Source organism: Aulonocara sp. 'chitande type north' Nkhata Bay, linkage group LG17 (genome assembly GCF_057382095.1).
Source record: "Aulonocara sp. 'chitande type north' Nkhata Bay isolate Kocher_YH1m ecotype deep benthic linkage group LG17, A_spYH_male_GT1.1, whole genome shotgun sequence".
Classification (NCBI taxonomy): Eukaryota; Metazoa; Chordata; class Actinopteri; order Cichliformes; family Cichlidae; genus Aulonocara; species Aulonocara sp. 'chitande type north' Nkhata Bay.
This window is the reverse complement of record NC_141360.1, coordinates 2,379,201-2,402,330: the sequence shown is the minus strand read 5'-3', so window position 1 is coordinate 2,402,330 and position 23,130 is coordinate 2,379,201. Positions and strand designations below refer to the sequence as shown.

The window sequence follows — 23,130 nt, the reverse complement described above, 5'->3', positions numbered from 1 at the left end:
ATCGGGTTCCAAAAACGATCTACACACAAAACGTCGGGTTAGCAGGATAATTATAAGAAATTCTCAAAGTACAGGTTAGCAGAAACACAAGTCTAACTGACACTGATAGCTCAACGATCCAGCGAAGACTAGTGCAGACTCGCCATCTAAGTAGTGCAGTAATCAGCTGGGATCAGCGGCCGGTGTGGTGATGAGCAGGTGTGTGGGCCAGCAGCGGGAGCCCGCAGTGAGCATCGCCGTGGCGAGAGAGAGAGAGAGTGAGAGAGAGAGGGCGAGAGCGAGAGAGCAAACAAACCACAAACATATTGCCCAATAGAGGATTGACCAGCGGGGCACAGGGACCATGACATTTAATATCGCTAAGACAGTCAAGCAGTGATTGACATGGGGAGGTATCCAAATGACTAAAAGGTAAGTAAAGCTGACAGTCATCGGCATACAACTTCTTGCTAGCAAGGGCAGCCTCCAGCACTGAGGCTCGCACTGAGAAACTGCCCTGGTCTTTATTTATACTTCAGTGAGCGTTTGTTCCTTACATTGGAATGTGTGTGTGTGTGTGTGTGTGTGTGTGTGTGTGTGTGTGTGTGTGTGTGTGTGTGTGTGTGTGTGTGTGCGCGTGTGTGTGCGTGTGTGCGTGTGTGTGGGGTCAGAGTGTGGCCCCATAAACGACTTCCTTTCACCTGCTGGTCTGGAAAATCCAACAGTTCATCTATATGTAAAGAAGCACTTAAACTAAAACTGACATAGTCCTACCGTAAAACAATAAGACAAGGTACGACCTCTCCCATGCTCCCAGAATGTGGGGGTGAACACCCTGGAATGTTACAGACCTCCTAGGATGAGACATTCTTTCAATATGCCACCAACTATATACTTCTAAACACAAATGATTACATGCAGCATTCTACCATATGCAAACTTATATCATTAAAAGATTATACTGACTACTAAGTACAATTTTCCATTGACATGGAGAAATAAAGGGAGAGTGGAGAATTATGGAGAAGCAGAGAGAGGAATGTGTTGTGAGAGTGCAGTTTGCGCTGTAAAGGTGGGCGTGTTGCCTGCTTGTCTGTTTAACAGTGATGAAAATGAAAGAAAGAAATCTCTTAGTGTGTTAATACAGGAGGCTACAGACCTGGACCAACCGCCCACCACAAGCACAGTGGCCGAAGCAAAATGATAGCAATGGGAGCCACACCCAGCAAGAATCAGCAGCTGTGGAAGAGACTGCAGCGAGGAGAGAATTAAAGGAGAAACTAAAGCTTTAAGAGTACACAAAATTGGGTTGGATTTTGGGCCAAGGGACTTGTGGAGGTTGGGAAAGCGTCCGGAGCATCGCAACAAAAGGTGAAACAAAAACACACACAAGCAGAGAAATGTGAGAGAAAAGCACCTTTTAAGGAAACGCCTTGTTGGAGAAAAAGTTAAAAGTAACCCGCCTACAAATGCACACACACGCAATGAAAAAGCAGCTTACACTCATGGACACGTGAAGATTTTTTCAGCAAGATTAAAGCAGGGAAACTTAACATACACCTGTGGTTAAAGGATGAACTGTAAAGTCTCTGGGTTGCAGGACAACAACTTAACTTCAAAGAAAACAAAGAGACTGGTATGACCAACCAGTGTGTGTGTGTGTGTGTGTGCGTGTGTGTGTGTGTGTGCGTGTGTGTGTGCGTGTGTGTGTGTGTGTGTGTGCTGTGCTCACAGAAGGAAGGTCATAGCTCCTGCTTTTTTGAGTGCATTTCCAATCAGTTTTTCTTTTTACAAGAAGTGTAGCTCATACAATGGTATAAATGTATTCTTTTCAATACTTTAAAAATATGAAACTCTGAAGATTTTGAGTTCATGCACATTGTGAAACAAGAATATAAATATTTGTGTCACAATGATTTCTATAAAAACATGTTGTTTATGGGCATAATATGACGAATCTTTTGTGTCCCTATTAATGATCAAAGATAATTGAAGAGGAAGCTTGAACCCTGGCTCTGGACATTTGAGCCAGGGTTCAAGTGACAGCACAGACATTTGCTAACGCGAAAGCATGTTTTGTCATCATAAAGACTGTGAAATGAAGCATTGTTAAAGTGTGACTTCAGTAATGGACGACTTAAAACACCAAACTCTAATTTCAATGGTTTATTTTAAGTTTACAGAATATAACAACTGGTAAGACGATGAGATTTACTTTTCACTGTCCGTGTTATGTGTATCCATTATCATGTATGCTACTTTGCTCTGTGGACTGTAAAATGTTTCATTGTATTCATGAAATAAACCAGACTCTCACTGTCTGCAGCAGGGGCGATTCTAGGATCAGAGCTTTGGGGGTGCTGAGCACCCAGAGAGCTGCCCAGCCAGGTAAGATAAACTTTACTCATCACGATGAGATGTCTTCCCCGTCTCTGTCAGTCCCTGCATCCTTAAATGTCTCCAGTTGTCCCAAGTTGTCTCTGAATGTCTCCTTGGTGCATTTAAACCCCTGTTCCTCCCTGTCCTTGTCGTCTGTTATCTTCGTCTCTGCTATCAGTCATCATAATTTTACCATCTCTGTGCAAGTCTGCAAATTTCTTTATTAAATCATAAGATTCTTAAATTCATCAAGTCTCTCTGTGCCTGGGTCCTCGTCACAAAACATGACATCACTGTTTTGTACATTTTAACACAATTTAATCCCACATTTGTGAAAGAAAAGCAAAACACTTTTTTGAAAAGTCTGTAACAAAACCATCAAATCTGATAAAGGTTATTTAAATGCTGCAAAAGAAGAATGGATTGGAATAGAAAAATACACATCCTGACCTTAATTACTGGGGGAGAATAATGAACGATGCTCACAGTGAGTAAGAAGTAAACTGAGTGCATTTTTGGATACATACAAAAACACTCCCAAAACAGCATAAATTATTACAAATAAATTATTACAAAATATTAATTTAAAAAAACTATAAAAATGGAGGCAACTTTGCCTGTGGTAGAATGTCTACAATGTATGAAAAAATCGTTACTGCAGATGCTAATTTTACTAATTTAATAATACTAATTTTGTGTTGCAAGATTTATGAGTTTCATGCTTTCATAGTGGTGCTTGGGAGAGCTTGACATTGTTATCAGGTGGCCCACACTGTAAAAAGTGTGAGAAACACTGATAAGTGTCTGTGTGCTTTTGGAAAACATTTAAAGCTGCTGTACAGAATCTTTGAAACAAGCTTAAAACATTTTTAGAAACAGAGCATCTGCTTCTCTTTACAGCTGCTCACTCCACCAGGGCTGTTTGGCTCTTTCTGATAGTGAGCACATGTGATGCACGTACTGCGGCAGTCATACAGACAACTGGACGGTCCAAAGGTTGGCCGACCTATTACTGGCTGAGGTTTCAGTAGAGTTGTGGCTGAACCACATAAAAATATATCATTAATTTTAATCTCCCCAATCAGTGATAATGTTATGTTGGAATGTTGTTAAAGAGGGTCAAAATGCTTCAACCCAGTTTGTTTAGCAGATTCTGTACAGCAGCTTTAATATAGGGAGGACACAACTTCCAGACTGTGAGTAAAATCAGGTTTTTTCTCTTTGTCAGTTTAACAGTTTGTGTTGTGCCTGTCACTGCTCCCTGTCTGTTTGCTTACCTGGTTCTTCCTGACCTTGTACTTTCTCCTCACGTTCCCTCTTTCCTCTCTCCCTCTTTGGACTGACAATCATACACAAATAGATTGTATTCAATTAGATGAAAAATTACATTAATATGAAAAAATTCTATTACAGTTTTTTCTGATTGCGTAAGCACATTTTTTGTAACTATTGGCTAATTTTGCAAAACTCTTCACACAAATAAGAAAACCTGTCACCCAATCATCAAAACATTGTAGTTCTCTTGCAAAAGCAAACACAGCTAGATTAACTCTTCACACCTTCGTAAAAATGGTGTTTCCGTATCAAACAGTACACACAAGCCATCATCTACTAAGCACACAATGCGCCAACTGCACACTGATGGTATGAATACAAAACACATCTGGCTTTTGCTTTCTCTGTGCACAAGGTAGGCTATGTCAGTTTGAGCTCATACTTCTGTCATAGATCCATAAGCATAGAGGGATCCAAACTTCAAGTACTGCTGTTTATTCACACACATCAAAACAAACACAAGTGTTTATTTCCAAGTATAGGATTATTTGCAATCGCCATAATGACTCTATGGGTTACTTGGTCTGCAGTGAACATGCTTCCTCTGCCCCAGCATCTGGTCATCTAGCAATTCTGTAAAGTAACAATTTCAGTATTTTTACATCAATGGTATTGGTGTGTTTCTCATTGGCATACGGCAGTGCTACAGATCTTAGTGCGAAGTGACTGTACTCACCGATTCTCATTTCAAGATGTCCTTATGATGCTTGCTCCAGTGTAGCGGCTCGAGTTAGGCTGGACCCGTTGGCCAGCTACCCTCAGGGTCATTCCACGGTTGATGACATGGTCCACTATTGTAGCTCTGATGTCATCAGCAATTCTATTTCTTACTCTTCCTACCCTTCCTCTCCCCCCTCCTCATCTTCCTCTCCCCCCTTCTCGTCTTCCTCTTGCTCCTCCTTGTCCTTGTCGTCCTCTTCATCCTACTTCTTCACCTCCACGTCCTCTTCCTCGGCCTCCTCTACTTCTCACTCTTCCTGCTCCCTCCATTGTACTCCGCACACACAGCTTACCTGTATTATAGTGCTTAGGCTGATTGCAAAGTGAACTAATTATCTAAAAAAGTTTTCACATGTGAAAGTGTGCCAGACAGTTGGCAAATTAGTGTTAATGATAGCCATACATGTGTATACTTTTGCTAGGAGTGTGTTGGAAATTTGGTAATTTAGTGTTGTGCAGTGAATTGTGCCTACAGTTTTGCAAAGTGTGTGTTACAAAATTGCAAACTGAGTGCAAAGCAGTTTTTGTGCTTTTAGTTTTGCAAACTCAGTGAGTGGTTTTGCTATAAGTCTGAATAGTTTTAGAGATTGTGCTACAGGAATCACAGTTAGGGTTTAAGCATTCAGAAAAAACTGTAAGATCACTAACAAAAAGTCCTCTCTCAGTGTACTTTCAACCAAAAGGAAAATAACCAAACCACACGAACATCTAATAAAAGATATAAATATTGAAACACTGATCCAACATTATTCCTGAATCACAGGTCATTTGATTTTACACTTTTACCTGAATGTGGCTCCTTTTTTGAAAAAACTTCCTTATATCCATTATGAACCTGTCTCTCTGTACACACACACACACACACACACACACACACACACACACTCAACACTGCAGGTTACCTGGTGTAATGTTTTTCAGCTAAAAAGAAACATGGTCTGATAACTACCTAACTATATAAAGAGTAACTGAATGTTAAATGCAGCTAATATGTCCTGTTTTAAGCCAGACACTCACACCTCCGCTGCGCTGCATCTCAGCCACTCGAGCGCTAGAATCACAGTAGGGGAGAGGCGAGCTGGAAGAAACCATTTTGGATTGCTATACTTTTGTTGTTAAAATGTTACGTCCCTCACACCAAAAAGCAATCGGGGCGATCGTGGCTCAAGAGTTGGGAGTTCGCCTTGTAATCGGAAGGTTGCCGGTTCGAGCCCCGGCTTGGACAGTCTCGGTCGTTGTGTCCTTGGGCAAGACACCTCACCCGTTGCCTACTGGTGGTGGTCAGAGGGCCCGGTGGCGCCAGTGTCCGGCAGCCTCGCCTCTGTCAGTGCGCCCCAGGGTGGCTGTGGCTACAATGTAGCTGCCATCACCAGTGTGTGTGTGTGTGGGTGGATGACTGGATATGTAAAGCGCTTTGGGGTCCTTAGGGACTAGTAAAGCGCTATATAAATACAGGCCATTTATAAATATAAAAAAGAAGAATATCACAAAAATAGCATTGAGGGGGTGTTACAGTGAAAAAAAAAAGCAACCAAATTTTAATCTGAAGATGCTGAATTTTAGTAAAAACAATGCTCTGTAGGTTGATGCCGTCGTTACAGACAAAGCACATGTTTAAAGCCTTTGGATGTTATAATCTAACCAAAGGTTCTTTGCAGTTTTACATTGATAAACATTATCCTTAACATATTTGGTCCACATAAAGTACCATGGCCATCACACTGTCATTTATAATTGTTTAAATAACTCGTGTCTTAAGTCCTTCCATCACACAGAAAATAAAAAAAGCCACGTGGTTCACTTTTACATCACAAAATGTTAGAAATATAAGCCGTTCATAACAACCTGAAAGGCTGGGAGTTTAAAATGCAAACCATTCGAAGCAGAAGTAGAAGACATTTCCGAAAGAATGCAAAAGCATTGACATATATCTTTCCTTCCTATTATAGCCCGACGGGCAGGGCAGAGATAGATTTTGGTAGCCCGACTGGAAAAATCGCTAGCCCCGGGACATCGGGCTAGCGATTTTGCGAGCCCTGCATCTTTTCCTTCCCTTCGCTTCTCTATTAATGTGCTTGGAGACAGAGCTCTGTGAATAGCCAGCCTCTTTTGCAACGACCTTTTGTGTCTTGCCATCCTTGTGCAAGGTGTCAATGGTCGTCTTTTGGACAACTATCTTCCCCATGATTGTGTAGCCTACAGAACTAGACTGAGATACAATCTAAAGGCTTCTGCAAGTGTTTTGAGTTAATAAGCTGATTCAATATTGAACCTTTTCAGTCATTCAATAATTTAATTCATAAAGGCACTAGAGAAAATGTATTGATATTCACCTTACAGTTTTACGGGTCAGGGTCACACATAACACAAAGCATTATGCAGGAAGTAATAAATGTTTTCACGCAGCAACAGTTGTTGTACAACCGTTTTTAGTTTTCTAATAAAGTTTTATTATTATGTTATCCATCCATTCACTTCTGCTTATCCCTTTCAGGGTCGCGGGGGGCGCTGGAGCCTATCCCAGCTGTCATAGGGCGAGAGGCGGGGTACACCCTGGACAGGTCGCCAGTCTGTCGCAGAGCCAACACACAGGGACAGACAACCATTCGCACCTAGTGACAATTTGGATTATCCAATTAACCTATCCCCACAAGCTGCATGTCTTTGGACGGTGGGAGGAAGCCGGAGTACCCGGAGAGAACCCACGCAAACACGGGGAGAACATGCAAACTCCACACAGAAAGACCTAATGGTAGAATTGAACTCAGGACCTTCTTGCTGTGCGGCAACAGTGCTAACCACTGTGCCATTATTATTTTACACATTGATCATCTAACTATGATGCACAATTCTATAATTCATAATCTTAGTTATACATTTGCAGTATTTAACTTAATTTTTTGCACACCTCAAGGTCTTCTCAACCTTCAGACACTTGTCAGAGATCCCAAATAGGGATGAGAAATAGGGAGAGAACTGGAAAGTACCAAATTTTCTGAATCCGGCAGGGCGAGAAGGTCACCATTTGGGCAACTCGGTATGCTTCTCAGAAAATTGGACAGCCTTAACATATTTTGTCTATGCTTTTGAGTTTAGTGAAAATGTATTTCGAGGAACTATTTTTCTGCAAATTTGAAGTTGCATGTCCAATGTTCATTTAGTTTGGTTTTGACTGAAGTAGCAATAGTCTACAGCTTCAGTTTTTGCTTTTCTCCAGAGGTTCTACAGTTGGGTCAAAGTTTATTGCAGTTCTACGAAAAAGTGCCCACAGGGTGTAGACAAATAAAGCATTATATTTACCACATAACCTGGTCATGTGCAGGTTACGGTGCAAGTTTTGATTTTCCGATGCTGACGGTGGATCAAGGAGACCAGCGCACAGGCTGCAGGCCCGGATGTCCTGTCTACATTGGCTGTCTCTCACCTTTACCCCCCCTGTTGCTTGTCATGTGCTTCTTTGGTGTATTAAGAGTTTTTTCATGTGCAGAGGTGTTTTTCTCTGTTCTCAAACTGATCTCCCTGTTGGAGCTCAGTCTGGGGGGAGTTATTTTTTTCTCCTTATCTTTCCTCATGTGGTGCATTTTCCATTGTTGTACCTCTCTGACCTGTCTTCCCCTTGTGATGTTTTTGTGTAACGTATGTATGGTCGGAGGGTAAGATGGCACCGCGTGCAATAGGTCGGCAGCCTTAACATGAAATTTCTCACTCGTGGGACTAATAAAGGTATCTTATCTTAAAATGGGCTGGAACCGCTTCCTTTGCACCTGTCGTTTTTATTTTTTCTCCTTCTGGACTTGACAACTGGCCTGCAGAGTATGACCTCAAATTACATTACAGCAAAGCGCAGACATGGAAACATGCTTTGGGGCTGTTTTCCTGTCTATCGCTATGTCCATGTCTATGGATTTTACATCTGTATTCTCTGCGATTATGCAAAGAATCTGCTATATTTTTCAGATATCCCCTCTCACTATTAAAATAAAACTACAATAAAAATAAGAGACTTTTCAGTTCTTTGTACGTGAGCAAACTAACAAATTCAGCAACAGATCAAGTACTTATTTCCCCAACCACAGGTGAGCAATACATGAGGAAATAACAATCACGCAAATAACAGCGCCCATGTTTTTCTAGCAGAACATTGTACCAACTTTTATTCATTTCACCTGTCAGCGGTTTGAAACCTTCTGATGGGTTTAGGACTCACACAGGCACTGGGGAACATCACTTAAACAGAGTGAGCATAATACTGCATTTAAAATCCCGTGAAACAGACATTCAAACAATTGTGAATCTATTAGCACTTCTTGTAATAAGGCTTCTTTTTTTTTTTATATGCAGCTATTTTAAGTGGTGCATAGAATTTTCTGAGTAAGAAAAAAAGCTTATAAATGAATAGATAAAAAAATTCAACAAACTATTTACAAAGTTTCAAGTATGAACAGTATTCAGAGAAAATACAGTAAACAGCTGCATGTTGGGTTTTCATACAGGCACTTCTGTTTCCAAAGAAAACAAAGAATAATGTTTGTATACTGCTCAGAAAATACGGGAACAAGTCAGTGTTTGCTTAGAATTAGAATGGACCCATCAAAACGTTGATGACTTTAGTTTCCATCCCATTTCCAACTTTCATTTTCAAGATTGTCTGGTGTGCAACTTCAGTGTTCCTGTATTTTTTGAGTGTATATAATATAGCAAGTACAACACATAAAATGCTGAACTTCTTATAGTTTTATATGTAACGTCACTTGTTTTACACAAGTGCTTTATTAAATCAAACACAGAACCAGTCATAACAAAAACAACAGAATGCCTCTTTGGCAGAGCGTTTTTCCCTTCAGTGGTGAGGTCTTGGAGAGCTGAACCTTTTCCTTGGTCTGCACACAGTGAAACACAGGACACACCTCAGAAAACCTGGTCATACTGTACACTGCATTGCTTTGACTTTGAAAACAAAACAGCAAGTTATCAATGACTCTTTACTAAAGCTCTGTTGTGAAGCCTCAAGCTAAGCATATTCACGTGTTATCTTAGCTATTTAAAACCAGACATAACAAGCCCAGACCACAATTTTCACATTATCTTTGACATGGCCTCATTCAACCTGTAAACTGACCAATACTAGTGATTTTACACGGACGTTAAATTGGTTAAATAAACCTTTTGGACTTGAGCATGAGTTAAAAAAGCAGATTCAAATTCAGCAGCAGATCAAATACTCAGAGTCCGGAGCCAAGGCAGTTTTCCCACATGTCGAAACAACTACAAGTTAGGGCTGCTCGATATAACGATATATATCGGATGACGATATAAAAACGTCTGTCGTTTCATTTTACGCTGTCGATTGTTTCGTGGTGTCGCAAAATAAACTGTTTACAGCGATATTTTTTCATTATCATCATTATGGTCACTGTAGCGGCTATATTCATTTCTTCTTTCTCTTATATTTAATATAACCACACTACGGACGGACAAGCGCCTGCTTTTATGCGTTGTCGTTAGCAACAACAACGGTAAAACCACCGCGTGTCCGCTTGTTCCACATAAACCTTTCACAATAAAGCTCAAGATCCTGTTGAGACTTTTCAAAATAAACTGAATCACGTGAAAGAGCAGATTGTTTATGGATGAGAAGTAAAAAAGAGCCGCCAGGTGCTAAAAAATAAACCTTAGACTCAAACGTCAGAACAGGCTTCTCCCCGCAGCACGCCGTGTAATAAATACTCACAAAGAAAACTGCGGCCGTTACAACTTATGTCTAAAAATGTATCGTTTCATGCATCGGCTAAAACACTGGACTCCAGGTACATGACGCGCAGCTGGAAACACTTCACGCAAGTCGAGCTGCCCGAGATTCACAGAATTTACAGAAAATGTTACATTTTTGTGATTTATATCGTTATCGGACGATAGATGTCTTAATATTGGGATATTAAGACATCTATATATATGAGATTTTGGTCATATCGCACAGCCCTACACAAGTTACTTCTCTCTGCTGGCCAAAGGAAAGTTAGAGGGATCTCCGTATTGGTTTTACTGCTCATACCCGGAGGCTTGACCACTCTTTTATATGCAGTCGATATTAAATGTTGAGCATCACCTTTTGTCGGCCATGACGCTCGTTTCATTCTTCCACTTGTAGCCTTGTCTCAGAGGAAATCCTACATTTAGAAACATGCAGTCAAGATCAAACACATTTAAAATAACAATTTGGAACTTGACTATTATTAATATATGAATCAAATCAATTAAAACATTTTAGAGACTTCAAAAGTACACACTTCGCACTAATGGAGCGTCCTGATGTCTGGCCTTCGTTATCTGTATGGCTTCATCCTTGGGCCTCTTCATCAGAGGAGGTACAGACTCATAGGAGCTGTGTCTCCGTTTGTGTGGCTTGTCACATTGACTTGGTCCAGCTCTGGCTTCTCTTAGCGACTCGTAATTGTGCCTTGGTCTCAGGTTACTCTCCAGACTACTCTTTCGGTCTCTCCTGGTTGGGACAAAGCTCTTTCGCCAGTCACTGAACACTTGTTCCTTTGCTGATGACTGCATGGATGTGGAAGATGACGGGCCCTCTGTAGGAGTGCGAGACTGATGTAATGTTGAAGAGTTTCTGTCAGAGTGAGATCGCTGTAGTTTGGATGAGGACGAGCAGTGCCTGGAACTAGATGAGCTATCCGCAGACCTAGACAACGGTTCTGTATGGTGTGCATCACTTATAGGCTTTGGGTTGGATACAAGCTTTCCTTTAGCCCCTTGTTGTTTCTTCTTTTTAGAGTCAGTCTTGCTGGTTTCTGTGGGGGTCTCTGGAGTTGGCTGGGATTCATTTTTGCCTCGCCTTTGGACTGTAGACTGTTTTAGAAGTTTAAGGGAATCACTAGATGAAGAAGACTTCTGAACAACAAAGCGAGGAATCACGGGAGTCATAGTGGAGTCATCCTCGCTATCAGAACAGGATGGACTAGTTTGTGCATAAATTAAGGTATCATCGCTGTCCTCAGTTTGAGATGAGAGAACTCTAGTCTTTCTCTTCTGCTTCTTCAAGGCTTGTTTAACCTTCCTGTCCATTGTTTTTGATGTCATATGTTCACTGGCCTTTTGTTCAACATGCTGATGGCAAATGGAGCCCATTCCCTTGTCCGCAGACTGGGGGTTCTTGTGTTGGTAGTTCATGAACGGTGGACTGGTTTGTATATAAATCAAGGTATCATCGCTGTCCTCCGTTTCTGACGAGAGAACTCTAGTCTCTCTTTCCTTGTTGTTAAGGTGTTTTTCTACTTCTCTTTGCACCATTTCTGAGGTTTGCCTTTGTGCCTTTTGTTGAACGTGGTGATAGTGAGCTTTAGTGATGTCTACCTCCGTGTCCACAGACTGCTTCTCACAGCGGTTCTTTGATGATAAATTGATTTGGGTGTTTTGGCTGACATGAAGACTATTTTGTGCATCATCACGATGTTGTTCCATGATTTTTGAAGTAGTCTGTCTGTTGTCGTTTTGTTGAACACGCTCAGGACGCACTTTAACTTTAATCAGTTTTCTCTTCTTTATACTATCTGATTGGCTAAAGGTTACATCCTGTTTCTTTTCTTTTATCTGTGTTTGCTGAGGTTTGGACTGATGCTGTGACTTTGGTGAATCTGCACAAGGCATACTCGGCTTTCTGCTGTTTGCTTTAGGACTTCCCTTCTTTTCAATATCCCTCACTTGTTCTCCACATGAAGTACTGCCTCCACTCATTGACTCAGAGAATGCACCTTTCCTCTTTACCCATCTGCTGCTTTGTTTTTCTTCATCATCACTGTCAAATATTACTATAACAGCAGGATCATCTGAAATGCTTCGTGCTTTTCTACCATGGTGAGATCCAGTATTATTACACTTTTCTGTCCTTTGTGAAAGGTCAGGGTTCCCACTCTGGATCACTTCATTACAACATCTGGATAAATCTATAGATGTACGTCCATTGGTTTGACAGTTTCCTTCCACAGTTTCAGGAGAAGGTTTCTTCAGTTGATTAAGGCTGGCAGCTCCACTGTTCTCTGTGCGCGTAGAGAATAATCTCTTTGTTTTTGTCTCTGGACAGCTTTGGACACCTTCATCCTCGGTGTCAGAATCAAGGTTGATGATGTCATCCTTTTCTGAAGACTTGCTTCTGTTCCCCGTTTGACTTGGTTGTAAGTTTGCCATCTCATGGTCTTCATTTTCTTTTACAGAACCAGAGTCATTTTTCTCTGCTGACGCAGGCGCTGACAGGTTACTTAACCACTGTTTGGACACGGTCAGATAGTTACGTCCTGAATCAGCAGAGTAATCGGAACTATCGTCAGTTTCACAACTGTCATCAGGAGCACTATGTGACTCCCTATTTTGTGGTCTCTGAGCTTTAGTCTCAGTTGTGCCCCAGGAAGAAGGCACCATGAAGGACTGTTGCATTGTCTCTCTAGATTGTATGACTTTTGCTAGATGAGAAGGTGTTTCAAAAACCTCCATCATGGAAAAAGCAGAAGCTGGAACATGGTTTGGAACAGATCCGGGTACCTCACAGACAGCTGGATTTGTGTCACTTTGTTTTACCTGGTCTTCATGCTCACCATCATGCTGTGAAACAGTTTCTGGGTCAGCCTGGCCTTCATCTGCTGGTTCCCATTTAACATCTAATACGCTAATAGGCATAACAAGCCAATCATCGTCCTCATCAGTCTCCTCTTGATCTTGCGCGTCAGAAAGGGGGCTCAAAGAGCAGCTTGCTTGCCAATCTAAATGTTTCTCACCGTCACATTTAGGACATAAGAAACGTTCAAACCCATCCTCAGTTTCAACAAAACATGGACAAGAGCAATCTTGTGCTATGCCAAGTGTTTGGTTCTTTGGAAGCTCGGCCTGACTCTGCACATGTCCAAACTGCGTATTACTGGCTTCAGACACGTCACATGAAGGTGAAGGCATCTCCTCGTCATTATTATCAACTTCTGGATTCTCATCTTCACTTATATCTTCATATGAAGGGTCCTCAAACCTTACTTCCTCTTGGTTTGTGTTTAAAAGATGCATGTCTGGCTTTGATGAACCCTGTTCATATTCTGGATCATTTCTAACTGCAGCAGAGAATGTATCTGCACCTTCAGGTCTAGATGGAGGTGTCTGTTCGTTTACATTTTGATCTTGATCTCCAGTGCCTTCGGTTTCTTTGACTCTCTCACGCTCTCCTTGTGAGGAACTGCAGCTGACCGTTAATCCTGGGTACTTCTCAGTCTCTTCTGGCACGGTGACTCCAGAAACTGCTGTCACAGTCACTGGATGCTCTGCTTCATTATTTATGCAAGTGGGAGCAACGTCCAAGACGACACGTTGATAATCTGTGGATGTAAAGAGATGAAAGTTACCCATGAAATGTCTTGATGCATGCTCAATCACCCAGATAAGTAAATCCCTAAAAGTTGATTCTGTCCATCGGGACGTAGCGTTTTCAGTGGAAGAAACGTTTCATCCAACTGACTTCTTCAGTCTGAGCTGACTGCAGGTTTCCCCAATCTTATAAACAGTACATTTGCATAATGACTGACACTAGCAGCACCGAAGGAACAATGGGCTAGGGGGTCAGTTCCTTGATCATTAAGATTGGGGAAACCTGCAGTCAGCTCAGACTGAAGAAGTCAGTTGGATGAAACGTTTCTCCCACTGAAAACGCTACGTCCAGATGGACAGAATCCACTTTTGGGGGTTTGCCATGAAACAAGGTCATGTTTTCATACTGGTAAAATTTACACTGGAATACTTCTCAACATTTTTATGAACATGTCTTGAGCTGTCAACAGCAGAGTTTGGTGTACCTGCTACATGTTTCTCTGATGCAGATATATCACATTTCTCTTGAGACGTGGGAGAGAACTCAGCTCCTTTGCTTTCCTTCACTTCATCTTCTTGTCCAGTTGCAGTAGTGCACTGCTCAGTAAGAACAGGGCTGAAACTTTGCCGCTTGGTAGAATATAGTAACGCAACCTCTTTCTCGATAAAGTCTAATATTTCATCATCTGTGATCCGTTTGGTTTTTTTAGCTTCCAAGACTTCACCTTCGGCTGGCTGATCCCTGAGAGAAGAAGGGGAGAGCTTCTGAGAAGGGGTGGAAACATTTCCTTCTGAATGATCTAGGATTTGTTCCTTCTGCTCACAAACTCGTGGGAGGAAACTTCCCACTTCCTGATTCTCGAAACATTTTTCCTCTGAAAAATCATCAACATTAGGTTCAATCTTGGAAGATTTGAAATGAGCAGATTCCTTTTTTGGAGAGATGCAAAATAATGGGGATGATGTGGAGGCGTTGTTCTCAGGTACAGAAGAAGACTGATCTTGTAAAGAAAACATTTGGGCTCTCTCTCTATGAAGTGGAGCAGCCCTTGCTTCAGCCCAGCATTGTATATTAGAAACTTTTAGGAAAAGTTAAAGTCTCAGTTAAAAATCCCACAAGCTGTCCACTTTTGTTAGAAGGCTGTCTTATGAAGTTCTCAAGAGAGGATATTCCTTTGTGTTAAACAAGGACATGTGCTGATGAACTCAAGCCAGTATTTCTTTTTGTTTGATTGTCACTGCTATACACACTAAATGCAAAATCCTTGGGTTTGGGGTGCTGTAATTCAGTGCACAATTGTGATTTTTGTAGACAGTGGATTCCATGGAATTTTGGTGGGATTGTGCACTGCTTTCTTGACAGCAAGTCACTTCTGATTTTTCAAGATGCAGAAAGGCTACCCTGATTTGAGTTCCAATTGTCAGGAGAACCAGGCTGTCCTGAGACTTCCTTGACTGTTGGAACATTCAGAAAGTATTGCCTGAAGAGCAGTCTTTCAAACGATGACTTCAGTTAAGTAGTCCCCTTGTCTAGGAAACAAGACAAATAAATGAAAGTGAAAATTAAAAATCTGCATATATTTAACAATAGACCATTTTTAAAAAACATTTTTGATCTATGAAGCTGAAATTTTACAGCAATCATGATACATGTCTAAACTGTACAAAATTAAATCAGAAATGACTGAGCAGAAGGTCCACAACGTTCTGAGAAGGAACAAACATGATCCAGCTGTGTGTAGCACAGACTAGTGCTGGGCAATATGGCCTAAAATCCATATCGCGATATAATTTGAAGCACGTGCGGTAACGATATATATCACGATATATTCTTTTCTTCTGTATAACGTATTTTCCACACAAAATCCTTTAATTTTCTCAAAAATCGAGTGTGCCTTATGTATGAATTCTGGTTGTGCTTACTGACCTCGAACCGATTTTGGCGTGCAGAAATCAGGTCCCAAAGTCAAACGAAAACTAAGAGTTAAAAACGGTCTAAATTCTTTCATCTTTAATTAAATCATCTGGTGTAACAATTAAGTTTTACATCCATGCATCCATGAAAACAGAATTTATTAAATTTAACGGAGTTAGAAGTTAACAGGAAGTTGGCTCGCTAGTTTCCACCTAAACATTTCATACCATGTTCTGACAGAGATTTTTGAAACTAATTCAAACGTACAGCTCTGCTACCACTTCCAACATAAATGAAGACAGAAAACTAAACAGCAGTGGCGTTTGCAGGGTTACTGAAGTTGGACTACCTGGTATATAATGATGTGCTACGTGATTGCTAGCGACACAGCTATGTTAGCATAACATTAGCACAGTGAAGCTGGAGGATGAACGCCAACTTTTTTTCCCACTCGATAAAAGTTAACGTGACGGATTCTGGTGGTCAAGGACAAATGCAGTCGCATAGCAGGATGCTGTACACGGGCCAAACTTCAGTCAAGAGAACAACTGAGATCATTCATCCACAATACGAGGTTAGTTATTAATATACTGCAACAACATGGGAACAGAGCAGCTGCGAGAGAATTCAACATTAATGAATCAATGTTATGGAAGTGGAGGAAGCGCAGTTTTCAGCTTTCCCCATATTCCAGAAGTGCTTCATCTCTTTGCTGTGACTGTCGCCCGCCACAATTTGCAGATGATAATGGTTGTAGCCGCTGCGATGCTTTCGACCAAAACAGGCGCAGCTTGATGACATCATCAACATGCGCTATCGCGATAGAGCGGTATAGTCAAAATCTCTATCACCCACCCCTAGCACAGACAAACCCTTTAACCCTGCATTCATCGTGTTCAGTGTGTACATCTACGATACAGGAGGCAGAGCGCTTTGTGCAGAGCGGATAAACTTGGAATCCTGGGACGTTTTCCAGCGGCAGCGAGCAAAGCACAGCACAAGCACGCCAGCGAGGAGTCCTCATGCCTGCTGACATACCTTCACACAAGTTTTGAAACTAAAACTACAGTCACCCTAAGTTCAAGCATGCAACGAAAACATTCTGTGCAGTTCAATGAACGTTATGACAGAAGTTTCCCTCCAAGCCGTTGAGTAAGTCATTCCATTCAACAGCTCTGGGGACCTTGGAAGGAAAGCAGTGTTGTGGAAACAAAGCAATCTGGTACATAACCTCTTTTTCATTAGTACCTACTTGGATCATCTCGCCACAATTTGCCACAATATTTAGAGTCAGACTGCGTGCCCCCGATTGGCTGATCAGTGGCGTCATTCAATGAGTCATGAGAAAGTCTTACTTATGCAAATCAAAACTGCCAGTTTTGAAACCTGGCAATGAGGGAAAATGGCTACAAAAAAAGCAAAAAAACAAAACACAAAACAAGGACATGGTCCCCCGAGTCTGACAAACAGCCATAGATCGAGCACCGGGTATATCGTTGCCTCGACGTCCACCTTTGTTGTAGGGTTCATGTCACATACTAATTACGTCATTGGACACTTGGCCGCATTGCTATAACAACAAACATGCATTGTAATGGAAAACCAGTCGATCTGAGTTTAGTCACGGCGAGCTGATCTTAATAAGTACTAATGAAAAAAGTAGCTATAGACCGGGCACAAAAAAACGACGTACAAGCAGAGGGCAGCAGCCAGCGCAGAGCATGCCGTGTCTTATGTGAAAGGGCCTTCAGAATTCTCAGATGATGCTATAATTCCTCCCTGCCTAAGGATAGAAACTAAAACTTTATTAAAAAAATATTATAAAGACACTGAGATACTTTACTAACGCTAAACCTCCCAGAAACTCTCTGGAACTATCTGTGGTGGTCATACTGACGAATTTCCTGCAACAACAGCAGTAATGGCAAGAGAAACTAATTTTGGACAAAGTTGTTAATTCTGATGTACTTTCAATTTTATAAAATAACGATAACCAAAATTTCACAAAAAGGTATTTAAGGTTCAGTTTTAAGGTTTTGTTAGCTTAAAAATGTTGATTATTCAGGGCTCGCAAAATTTCTAAATCCCTGGTAGCCCTTCGGGCAGGGACTCTTCAGTTTTTGGTAGCCCAAAATAAATTTAAGTAGCCCGAATAAAAAAAAGAGCAATTTTTTGATTGATGTTTTGTTTCCTGTTTTGTTTCCGTTACAATATTATACATTAATGTACAATATTATACATTAATGTATAATATTGTAACGGAAACAAAATATTAATCAAAAAATTGTTGAAACACAAATTACAACATTGTATAAAAATTACAATCATCAACTCAAATACTTGGTTCTGATTGAACAGACATTTCTATGAACTTGTAAGAACTGTGTAGGACATGAATCAGTCTGTGTCAGATCCTGAATTTGAAATTTCCACTGAAGTCTCGGGTAAGAGGCAAGTGGAACCAAGATCGAGGCCATTTGCTTTTTAAAGTTTGCAAAGACTGCTAAATTGTGCCAGTGGTAGTTCACTCTTTGCAACATAGTAGCTGTTTTAAACTGATTTTTCAGGTTTATTTTTAGTATGTTATTTGCAATTGGTGTTTGTTCTGGGAAAGATATTGCAGACTGAGCAATAATGCATTTCTTGCATTTCTCATGGGTTCTAATGGGGCCTTTCTTAAAATGACTGGTCCCAGTAACAAAGGCGCTTGTCGACTCAGAAATCGAGAGAAAACCAACAACACACCCGGCAGAACATTATGTTATTTACACGGGTGCACATAAGTGGTCCGCATTAGGGCTGGGACAACGCGTCGACGTAATCGATTACGTCGACGCAAAAAATACATCGACGTAAAAAAATCTGCGTCGATGCGTCGTCACTTTCAAAAAAAGACATGGCGGCAGCGAGTAGCGGAATCATGAGTGAGGCCGTTGCAGTCAACTTAAATCACTCCACCCGAACACGCAGTTCTACAGTATGGGGATATTTTAACAGAAAAGGAAGTGATTCAGTCGTTTGCCGGCTTTGTGAGGTGGAAATGGCCTATCATAAAAGCACGACGGCTATACACCAGCACCTCAAACGACTGCATCCAGGAGCCGCTTCTGCAAAGGACAAACCACCGTAAGTTTTCAACTTGTTTACTAACGCTAGTTTTTACCCGTTAATTCATCCAGACCCCCCCCCCCACGTAGACGTACACTCACTCATAGACACAGAGATAAACACAGAGATAATCACACACAGCACACATCTGTGTGCTGTGTGTGATTTATGATTTCAGGAATAAACAGAGAAGTCTGGAGGACTACTGTCAGAGACGAAGTACACCATGCACCCCCCAGGAGGTGGCTGTACTTACTGAGAGCGTCTTATCTATGATTTTAAAAGACAAGAGACCACTTGCTGTGGGTGAGGGATTCAAAGAAATGCTGACCACTTTCCAACCAGGTTACACTCTGCCGTCTAAGCGTCATTTTACAAGCATGATGGAGAGAAAGTATGAAACTTCAGTGGAGAAACTAAGGAATGAACTAAAAAAAAGCCACATCCAAAATCTCCCTTACCACTGATGCTTGGACAAGTCTGGTCACAGAGTCCTACTTAGGGGTAACTTGTCATTTCATTATTTGTTCAAAGACGCCATTTCTGCTGTTTGTATATTATAAATTTTTTGCTATGATTTCCTTTGTTATATTTGTTTTGCAAAACATTTAATTTTTTGTTAAAAACAGAAGATTGTAGTACAATGTTATTGTGGATTTTGTTTTGTGAATGAAGAGCACTTTTTGGCAGAAAGCAAAGTGAATGTTACATTTTGTTTGTTTAAAGACACCATTGTTGCTATTTATTTGAAATGTTTTGTTAACTTTTCCTTAATTTTATATATGTTTGCACATTTCATTTCTTGTTAAATGCTATCTCTATTGTATTGATTGTACGACCTCTACAACTTTATTTTGCAATTTTTTTTTATTAAAAGGTCTTCAAATGAATAAATTTGTGTTTTTCATTTATATACATAAATTAGTAAATGTGAAATTGCTATACAAGTCAAATAATGGGGAAAAAAAATCGTTAATCGAATCGAATCGAAATCGAATCAGATTGAAAAATGAATCGTTAGATTAATCGATTAGGAAAATAATCGTTTTGCCCAGCCCTACCTCTCACATGTTTAAGCTTGCTGCGGGAGATTTCACTTGTCATGTTTGCATAGTAAGCTAACGATTGATAAGACGACGTCAGAGGGATTGGTGCACAAATTATCATCACTCACAGATCAGTGCTGTCGCTCTCTATACACAGTTCGCGCGATTGCAAAGTGAAAGCAAAAAAACAAGCGCAAATTCAAACACGATTTCAATATGTCACATATTGACAGTGGCTCACCGATGTCAATGACATAATTACCCAGCTACATTTCTGAAAGAACACAAAAGCATTGACATATATTTTTCCTTCCTATGATAGCCCGATGGGCAGGGCAGGGCCCGACTGGAAAATAGAGATTTTGCGAGCCCTGTTATTTCATTACAGACTAATATTAAATATATATTCAAATTCATGAATCTGCAAAGGATGCAACAAACAACAGCTAACCCATCTAAGTAATTTAACTACAGTAGAACAACAAAGTTATGGAAAAGTTCAAAATTAACTTCAGATAATGTGTGGTATTTATTAAACTAAGATGGATCGAAGACAATCACCAGGACACTGTACAGGAAGAGACTGAGAATGCAGAGCAAGAAAAACTACACTTCTGTAGAAGAAACACCTTCAAGCCAGACTAAAGTATGCTAAGGATAACTTGGGAGAAAGCTTCTACACACTGGTAGCACTTCCTTTCTCACATGAGATGAAACTAGAGCTCTTTGGACATGGAGACAGTGCTCATGTTTAAGAAGGGAGAGGCATACAACCCAAAGGCAGTTGGTAGAGATGTGGAATGAGTACCAAAAGGATCAAAGCAAAAATGCTGCACAAGATGATTCTGAATTAGCACTCTGCAGGCACCAACCGCTTTGAGTGGTAGAGACTGACGCTACAACCACACTAGCCTGGATAAATGTGAAAACGGCGTTTTCGCCTCCGCGTCCACACTAGCATTTTCAGTCGTTTTCACGGAGTTGAAACGGCTGAAAACGCTTACGTTCCAGTCCTGCGCATGCGTGAAACGCAAGAAGATTCGACCTGCCTCATTTCCGTCTGCTGTTTATTTACTTGTTGAAATGTGGCAGCAAAATGTTGAGGAAAAGCAGCGAGCTTTTTAAATGGACTAACAATGAGGTGGAGTTGTTGCTGTGAGTAACACAAAAGTACAAAGTTGCAAAAGCGAGTGAGAATTAAAGAATTTGAAGAAAAGCTCTCTGGAGCATGTACAGACTGATATTATGAACAAGCGTACAACAACAAAAGTCAGTCACATTTATTTATATAGCACATTGCTGCTGACTCAAGTGCTGCAGCAAGCAGTCAGAACAAGCAGTAAAGCAGTACAAGAACAAGTAGTCAGAACTCATTCTGCTTTAAAAGCCAAGGAATAAATGTGGGTTTTCAAACATGTTTTGAAAGTGCCTAATGTTGGGGAGGTCCTGATGTGAAGAGGCAGTTTGTTTCACAGTTTAGGAGCAGTCACAGCAAAGGCCGACCTCCTCTGTGCTTTGGTAGTCTGCAGATGATATTGAAAGATCTACCAGTTCAAAAGATCAGAAAGGTATGAGGGTGCTAACCAATGTAGCTGCAGTCAGCTAACAGACGACAAAAGTCGAGATACAATGAAAGCATGGATCGCTCTCCAAGTCTCTGAAACAGAGGAATGCTTTCCATCTACTTGCAAAAGTAAAGCCAAAGACAGTAGATTTGATTACAGCCTGAAAGATTTTAAAAAAGTAGCACAGCCAGTGGCCGTAGTTACAATTTTCAATGTTTAACACTATGTCTGTGAAGGTTCTCAGTCATCTAGGTCATTGTAGTCAAACACTGTTTCTCTTAGGCCTTCTATACGTTATAACTTCCCTCTCCTCCGCAGCTGGAGCAAGAGCCGTCCACTGACCAGCACAGACTTCCTACACTGCCTCCATCTGACAGCAGAGGAACAATACAGCGAACGCGCCCCCGCAGCTCTGCCATCAAAACACCAGTAAAACAACAGGGGCGGCAGGCAACGGAGCTAACTAGCAGTAGTTATCTAGCCCAGTTCAGCATAGGTGTTCTTTATTAAGGTGAAGAGTGCAAGAACTGAGGGATGATGCCACGAGCGGGAGCCACATACGTCATCGTAGCTGTGGGGTTTCAGCCAGGGCACCCGGAAGCGTGATCCCATATGGAGTGGGTCGACTGAAGGGGAACCATGAGTACGTTGGGGAACCATTTGAGTTAAACTGGTTACCAGGAACGCAGCTCTTGACTTTCGCATTTCAGATTAAGAATATGTCACATGCTCAAGAACAAAGACTTTGGCTCAACCTACCTACGCTAACGGGGCTGTGTGATTCGTTAACGTCCCGTTTCGTTGCCCTGTGCATGTGCATGTGCAATGACAATAAAGTTGAATTCTATTCTATTCCATTCTATATTTTTAACTTCTTCTTCTTCTTCTTTTTAAAGAAAACGCGCCAGTCACGCTGCGTCACATGCAAACAGAGGCGTGTTATGTCTTTTGAACGGTAATTAAAAGGTTATAAAAAACAAACACGTCGAGGTGCTCATGTCACTCATCCTTACCGCGTTTTTCACAATGCAATTCTCATCGTCTTTGAAGCGTGCACACAAAACAATGCAACGGCTGAAAGATCAAATTCAATGATGATGCTTGCTACCAGCAAACTTACGTACCACAGTAAATACGTTTTTATATCTTGGTCCCGCTGAACTGTCTTCTTCCGTTTCTTTTCGTTTTCTTCGGACGTTAATGGCGAGTGGAGAACCGACTGGCATGCGCATTAGCGCCACCTACGGGAAGGGCGTGGTGATGGAGTACAGCGTGCGGTGGGGAATATAACTAATTCTCGTCTCTCTTCCACATGCTTTGTGCAATTGGTCCATACATGTTTAACGCTTTCTGGTGTATTACGTTAAAGACAGAGACCTGTTGGGTGTTTTGCTTTTTTATGGAGTACATGGTTTAATCCTATATGTTCTCTTTTCAAGGGAGTAATAAGCATCGTGTTCTTTGAGTTCCTGCCTTATTATATTCAACTCCTTTTGGATATTGTTAGTTATATACACCAGTAATTTTCCATATATGATTCTAAATTATATTTTATCCTCAGCTCTGCTTGTTAACTTCCTATTATTTTAATGAAATGTGCATTTGCATCTCTACCTTTCCGTTCCCTTTAACAGTACATGAGCAATAATTTGGGTAAATTACATTTCTGAAACCCTGCTGTGGAATTCCAAAAGCATGTGAAAGATGTGATAATAATAATATTCAGTCT

General features: G+C 41.0%; 1 protein-coding gene and 1 long non-coding RNA gene across 3 annotated transcripts; one reads left to right on the top strand and one right to left on the bottom strand.

Annotated features, from left to right (window-relative positions):
- Nucleotides 1-335: 335 nt before the first annotated feature.
- Nucleotides 336-8,390, top strand: LOC147309431 (uncharacterized). Its single transcript, XR_015125632.1, has 4 exons — nucleotides 336-411; nucleotides 1,114-1,350; nucleotides 2,306-2,367; nucleotides 6,908-8,390. It is a non-coding gene; the product is annotated as an uncharacterized LOC147309431 (long non-coding RNA).
- A 148-nt stretch (nucleotides 8,391-8,538) lies between these two features.
- On the bottom strand, nucleotides 8,539-22,665 carry LOC147309430 (uncharacterized). Of its 2 annotated transcripts, none has more exons than XM_086268609.1 (5): nucleotides 22,526-22,665; nucleotides 14,253-15,297; nucleotides 10,701-13,778; nucleotides 10,520-10,580; nucleotides 8,539-9,293 (listed from the first exon to the last, which is right to left on the bottom strand). In XM_086268609.1, the coding sequence occupies exons 2-5, from the start codon at nucleotides 14,782-14,784 to the stop codon at nucleotides 9,254-9,256; spliced, it is 3,711 nt and encodes a 1,236-aa protein (XP_086124735.1). In that variant the 5' UTR covers nucleotides 14,785-15,297; nucleotides 22,526-22,665; the 3' UTR covers nucleotides 8,539-9,253. The 2 variants fall into 2 exon arrangements, with proteins under 2 accessions (XP_086124735.1, XP_086124734.1); XM_086268608.1 differs by having other exon boundaries at nucleotides 22,415-22,567.
- Between the last annotated feature and the right edge of the window lie 465 nt (nucleotides 22,666-23,130).

Excerpts from the sequence above, each read along its gene's own strand:
- LOC147309430 (XM_086268609.1), bottom strand. The coding sequence starts at position 14,784 with ATGTTTTCTTTACAAGATCAGTCTTCTTCTGTACCTGAGAACAACGCC. Across the intron at positions 13,779-14,252 it reads ATCAGAGAAACATGTAGCAG|ATTATCAACGTGTCGTCTTG; the intron begins GTACACCAAACT and ends TTACATCCACAG. Across the intron at positions 10,581-10,700 it reads GGACGCTCCATTAGTGCGAA|GATTTCCTCTGAGACAAGGC; the intron begins GTGTGTACTTTT and ends TTCTAAATGTAG.